Source organism: Adiantum capillus-veneris, chromosome 27, assembly GCF_014529385.1.
Source record: "Adiantum capillus-veneris isolate H3 chromosome 27, ASM1452938v2, whole genome shotgun sequence".
NCBI lineage: Eukaryota > Viridiplantae > Streptophyta > Polypodiopsida > Polypodiales > Pteridaceae > Adiantum > Adiantum capillus-veneris.
This window is the reverse complement of record NC_140957.1, coordinates 37,201,117-37,208,089: the sequence shown is the minus strand read 5'-3', so window position 1 is coordinate 37,208,089 and position 6,973 is coordinate 37,201,117. Positions and strand designations below refer to the sequence as shown.

General features: G+C 43.7%; 1 protein-coding gene across 1 annotated transcript; it reads left to right on the top strand.

Moving 5' to 3' along the window:
- The first annotated feature begins 3,059 nt into the window (after window positions 1-3,059).
- Window positions 3,060-4,500, top strand: LOC147421789 (uncharacterized). Its single transcript, XM_086502968.1, is given in 3 exon segments — window positions 3,060-3,201; window positions 3,274-3,489; window positions 4,406-4,500. Coding segments are annotated over 3 exon segments (453 nt in total).
- The last annotated feature ends 2,473 nt before the right edge of the window (window positions 4,501-6,973 follow it).

Sequence of the window (6,973 nt, the reverse complement as noted above, 5' to 3'; positions counted from 1 at the left end):
AGTTAATGGATGGAGGCTAAAAAAGTACTTCTTAAGGTTTGATCCAGAGTTCATGCTAGATATTCCAAAGGAGGGAGAACCCTCCAACTCCGCTGCTAGGGAATCAGAAGCAGAGCTAGAGGCATCAATGCCTCTGGCCAGAAGGGGAGGGCTAATAATGGCCGGATTTCACATACCGTGGCTACAATAACAAAACCCAAAAAGGGGGGCTTGGTAGTATAAAAATAATAATCATAAATCTTCTTTTTTTGATGTTGTCACCCCGCCACTCTCTTCCCTCCCATGCATGCGCCACAGCGGGCTGCCTCTCCCTTGGCACCACCCTTCCCCCTCTCTCCCCCATTATCCCCCTCTCCCTCCTTCATTATCACATGCAGCCAAAAACCCTCTCTCTCCCTCTCGTTCGTCAACCCACAGAGGGCCGCCATGCATGGGACAACTCTCTCTCTCTCTCTCTCTCTCTCTCTCTCTCTCTCTCTCTCTCTCTCTCTCTCTCTCTCTCTCTCTCTCTCTCTCTCTCTCGCTCTCTCGCACAAAAACCATCTCTAAAGGCTAATATAGTGCACACCTTAGAACCTAGACCAAGAGGCTTATAAGGCTACAAGATTTTGGATGAAAGTATCTCTTACTTCAACCTCACCCCCCAATTTTTTTAATAAAAAAAGACTCCACTACCCCCACTCCACCCCTCCCTAACCGTGCACCCTTTGGGCTTCCCTCTCTTTGTTTTTGAGGTTGCACCCTTCTTTCTCTCTATCCTATAAATATAGAGGCTTGGTTGTCCATTTTAAGGTGACATTTTTTTCACAAACAAGCTGTCAAAAAAGAGAAATCTCACCACATCCTCTCACCACTCTGCTCAAATGGAATCTTCCTCTCAGGTTTGTAGCTTACCCTTCCTTTTGATTGTTCTTTTTTAGCTTGGCATCTATGACATGTAGGATTATCCTATAACACTTGCCTTCCACCATTTTTTACTAAGATTTTTATGTTTGTTTTGATGGTGATGGTGATAGGTAACAGGGTCTTCCTTTGGCTAAAACATTGCAATCTAGCTCAAGCTACCAAAGTTTAAGCTTTTCTCTCTCTCCATTGTTTGTAAACAAGCATTTTTTCATTATAATGGCTTCCAATAAGAGTATTTTTGAACATTCCTGACCACTGTGTTTTAATGGTAAAAGTGGGGTCTTCATTTTGTAAGTTCCTAGTAACCTACTCTCTCTCTCTAGTGGTCAGAGTAGCCCTTCACTAGCCCACTAGCTAGTATTTCTATTCTATTTTCCTTTTTTAAACAAAAGGCCTACCTCTGATCTGTAAGGACATATCTCTTTTCTTTCTCACACCTTAAATGCCCTATACTCTCCTTTTGGTGTCATAGATTCCACTTTCACCTACACCTACCCTTTACTCAGATTTTGGCCGGTTACAAAGAACCTCGCCTTCTTTTTGGTACACCCCTTTGATGAGAACCTTTTTAACTTTAAAAGCTGGGTTCCACAGACAATTGTTTGAATAATTATCTCAGTTTGGTTTTTTGGCTTTTGGACACACCTCCTTTCACTTCCCTGGACAGTGGGGTACCTCTCCTATTTTCACTTTACAACTATGGCTTGTCTCTATCTCCCTCCCAAGGCATAGAAAGCCAAAAAAATTTCATGTACGCTCTGTAGCCATAACCATGGTCTGCTACACGTGTAACGCATGCCACTTCCTTCCCCCGTCTAAATCTCCTACTGCTCGCACATAGATCGGCCGCTCCCTGCTTACCTGTGCTACAGGAGGAATATTAATGGCCTTCTTCTTCGCCTACAACGCCATGGCGAGCTACTGACTCTCTACCTCTACGACCTCGCCTGTACCTCTCGAGTCTCCACGAAAACTGGCTAGCGCTCAGCAGGGCCTGTCATTGTGGCTCATGGAAATGGGTGTAGGCGAAGGGTGAACCATTTCTTCAAGTTTGTTGTCTAATGTGTAAAGGGAAGGGAGTTTGATGATACAGTAGGAGTCGTCTTCTGCAATTGCTACTTCAATGGAATCAATTCCTCCATCATCTCGGCGGACTCGCCAGATCTGTGGAGATGATGTACCACCCGCTACTGCTTCTGCTCTGCACAAGCTTCTAGATTTTTTTAAATGCCTTAAAAGGCAATCTATGCTGCTGGACTTCGTCTACAAAAGCACCCGATCCTCACACTGCATTTTTTTCTGCTTTGCCGATTTCGACAGCCCCTATACTGGCATCTCTCACAACCTGCACAAGCTATACTGGAAGCCCCTGTACTGGCAACTCTCACCCGTCTACTGCTTCTACTTTGCACAAGCTTCCGGATTTTTTGAATGCCTTAAAAGGCATTCTATGCTGCTGGACTTCATCTACAGGAGCACCCGATCCACACACAGCATTTTTTTCTACTTTGCCGATTCCAACAGCCCCTATTCTGGCAACTCTCACAACCTCTTCCCCTTTTCGGATCTACCCGTAGGTGTATCTTTCCCCCTTTCTTTCCAAAGCTTGCTGGCCGATAGATTCTTATGGGTCGAAACCTGGAAGAACACCCTGCTCTGGCTTGTTTACCCGCTGGGTTAACCTTCTTTTGTATCTGCATCCCTAAGGCTAGGAAAGCCATAACTATGGCGTTCTTCCCTCTCTCTCTTTCTCTACACGTTTATTTTTGCAAGCATGCTCTTTCCCCTTATTATGCCTAACCCCTAACACAATCAAGAAACCTTTTTTAAAATCTTTTAATGTATCTTTTGTACCTCTACTGTATTTGCTGACTCAAAGTTTTATGAGCATTGGAATCATCTAAATTCTTTTCCCTGCCTTACAGCTAGCTGCGGCGGCTTACTCAGGATGGGATGAGAGCCTTATGGCTCTAGGATACTCTGCACAAAATTTCCCCCCCTCTGTAATTGTCCAGGGTTTGCTCCTTTGCATTAGCGACCCTGTCTTTCACTCCACTCTGCTCGAACTTGATGGCGCCATCCCTTCTCAGTAGGCTGAAGATACCACAATCCTATCCACTCTTGACATTCCCACATGGTTTCGCTTGTATGCCATGGCACGGGAAAACCCACCTGCTGCGATTACCCGCCTGTGTGATTTGGCAGCAAATCTGCCCGCAATTATTCACGCAGATGAGCCTGAGCAAAAAGAGTGGCTCGAGCATGCACCAAATTTGATGTAATGATTCATGGAGAGTAATGGAAAGCGGCTGCAAAACGACCCACTAACCCGACAGTAAAAGAGACATTTACTTAATGGTTTTTCAGAGATCATCACAACGCCTCCAACCGCTACTGGAAGCTCACTCTTACCTATGGATCTTGACGAAGAGGAGCAGATTCTTGCAAACAAAGACTTCACCATTGCCACACCGAGTCGAAGCCTCACCACAAAGCCCTTTAAAACCTACATCGATCCCTTCATCCTGAGCCGGCTTTTGGAAATGTTTTTGGGTAAATCTCACCATGAAGCTTGGTCCTTCGGTAATTTTACTTTACTTGCTCCCCTTCCCGAGAATATTCTCCTTACTCTATTTAATGATCATGATAAGACTGCGGTCAAGCAAGGTCTTATGCAGATTCTTGAGGGCAATAACTCCAACCTCTTTGAAAACACTCTAATTGCCACCCCCTTCTCTTTGTCATTTTTCGAACCACGCCGCTGTAATGCAACTTTTGGTTGCATGGTCGGGGTTAAGGGTGTCATCTCTACCACAAACCGAGATACTAATTATACTACACAAGTATGGAATGTGCACCAACCTTTTCTTAAGTGCGGTTGCGAGCATGTTGGACAAGGGGATCATTATCGGGACAACAATGTTTTGTGGTTCGATCATGCTTTATGGTTCGTTCTCAATCAACTACCTCGCTTCTTCCCAAGCTCAAACCTTAAATGGTCTACTATTGCCTTTATGAGTTGGGTCGCTAAAGAAGCCCAAGAAGTGATTAAAGCTCTCCTCCTCCATGTATTCTACAGGCAAAAGCTAAAAGATGCTATCACTCATTCTATTTTGTTTAGCCACAAAGCACCTTCTTGCAGTTCATCCTCAGAAGTGGATACTTTTGTGAATGCGGCAGTTGCTCCAATTTCGAAGGCATCCCATGATACTCGTTCGGCCAAAAAAGCGCGCAGAGAAGGGAATCAAACCGCACGCAGAAGAGGAAGGAACTTCCCCTCTCAAGGCTCAAATACCTCTACTACACCTAGAAGATGGAAGATAGCCTCACCAGCCAACTCCACCGCTAGTAGCCGCACCCCTCAAAACCCCACCCCCACTTTCCCACCATTCTTTGCACAAGCTTCTGCCCCACCCCCCATCCCAACTCCAAAAACCAAAACCGCCTTTACCTAGGCATGCGTAACTAGTGCAAAATCCCTCCTTTATGATTGATGCAGGTTTCCAAAGATGTGCATGGACACTTTCGGTTTATCCCCAAGAGCAAGGCGAAGGGAACCTTTGTACCCCTTCATTTTGTCAACCCCTTGCTTGATATCAAAAATCTCACCTCTTTCTTTAGCTTGTTTTTCTTCGGGCTTGGTATTTCCACCACTCCCCTATGGTATGAATAAATTTTCAGTTGGGCTTTTGATCCCCCTTTGAAAGTAACACTCTGTAATGTGAAGGAAGTTTTCACCTCTCTCACACCCCATGAGTGCTTTTGTAACTTGGAAATCACCGCACAACACGTAATTTCCATGATTTTTTGTTATTTTATGAGTACCTCTCTCCCTCACCTTTGTGGCCACGGTCTTGGTCACTTACCAACTAAGCCACCTAACTTCATAGAAGCTTTTGAGGAGCTAAATTAAGCACTCTTATATCTCATAAAATCTGGTTCCATCACTCTACCTTCTGACCTAACACACAGAGAATTAACTAATGCGTTCTTAGCTTATTGTGGGAAATTCCTCCCTTCTAAAATCCAACACCACATCCATAATGATCTCACAAGAGAAATTAAAGAACTAAGGAACAAATTCTTTCTCTGAAGCATCGACAAGGCTCTGAGCAATATGATTACCATTTGTAAAGCCTTTGTTCTTTTTGAAGCCCAAAAACACCTACAAGGCAACAATTTTACACCATCTTCTCTAGGGATTGAGGGAGTTACCTCCCTTGTGCTAACTTTTCTCTCTCAATACACCTTTCCAGAACACCACTCCCTCCCCTATCTCACCGGCATATACAAACTGCATAAGGCCTCTTTTAGATGGATTACATGTGGGGCTACCTATTGCTACTCAGAAATCTCTACACTTATGGCTTGCTTGCTAAAAACTTGTATACCACTACTCAAGGACCGAGCCAAAAAACTTAACAACAAAACACTTTTATGTCACCATCTTCATCTACAATCTTGGTGGACTGTAGATTCGGTTTATGATTGCATCCTCAACCTCCCCTCTCATGCAACACAATTCTACTCAGGGGATGTAAAAAGATGCTTCGAGAACATCCCACACGCCCCTACAAGGCATAATCCATCATCTTACCTTGTTAATTACCCATGCCTTCTCCGCATCTCTAGAAACGATCATCTCTTTCAAAAGATTCCCATTCAATTGCATAGAGGGCACTTGGTCTTCCTATAGATACAAATCAAGCCTTTCATTTAATCTCAAGGAAGTACTCCAACTAAATGATTGGCTCATTAATAACATGTTTTTACAATGTCAAGGGAAAATTTATAGGCAAACCAACGGAATCCCAATGGGACTAGCATGCTCCCCCCTACGGTGCAATCTCTACCTCCACTCCCTAGAGTTTGAGTTTCTCTCTAACACTCTCAACACACATAATGCTAAAGAGATTCTCTCAACTTTAGGTCATCCCTTTAGATATTACGACGATATCTTACTCATAAACTCTACAAACCCATCATTCTTCATAGAGCAACACAAAATCTACCCCAGTTGCTTGCCCATTGAAACCACCTCTGGTAACTCTACCAAATTTCTAAACCTCCATCTGTCTACCCAATTTGGCTATCTCACAAAAAGCCTTACGCAAAAAGAAGATAAACTCCCGTGCACACCCATAAGATACCTCAAACGATCCAGCAAACCGGCCATCTGAATGGGCACATAAGGTCATTATCTCACAGCTCAAACCAATACTCTATTGTAACTCCAATGCTACAGAAGCCTCTAAAGACATTAAAATGCTTGTGGACTCTTTTTGTAAAAATGGTTTCGAGAGAGCTAAACTTTGGAGACTTGTGAGAAGATTCCTTTCAGAGTTTTCAGCTTCAAAATTCTCATGCCACCCAACTATACTCTTGGACTTGCTAGATTTTGGAGGGCATTAGGACCCCTTGGGGGGCCTAGTGCCCCCTCTGGGACAAATCCTCATCCTTCCTAGTGCGAGCGGAGGAGGGTCTCTCTCACTAGCACAAAAACCACCTCTAAAGGCTAATATAGTGCACACCTTAGAGCATAGACCAAGAGGCTTATAAGGTTACAAGAGCTTGGATGGAAGTATCTCTTACTTCAACCTCACCCCCCAATTTTTTAATAAAAAAGACTCCACTACCCCCACTCCACCCCTCCCTAACCGTGCACCCTTTGGGCTTCCCTCTCTTTGTCTTTGAGGTTGCACCCTTCTTTCTCTCTAGCCTATAAATATAGAGGCTTGGTTGTCCATTTTAAGGTGACATTTTTTTCACAAACAAGCTATCAAAAAAGAGAAATCTCACCACATACTCTCACCACTCTGCTCAAATGGAATCTTCCTCTCAGGTTTGTAGCTTACCCTTGCTTTTGATTATTCTTTTTTAGCTTAACATCTATGACATGTAGGATTATCCTATGACACCTGCCTTCCACCATTTTTTACTAACATTTTTATGTTTGTTTTGATGGTGATGGTGACAGGTAACAGGGTCTTCCTTTGGCTAAAACATTGCAATCTAGCTCAAGCTACCAAAGTTTAAGCTTTTCTCTTTCTCCATAGTTTGTAAACAA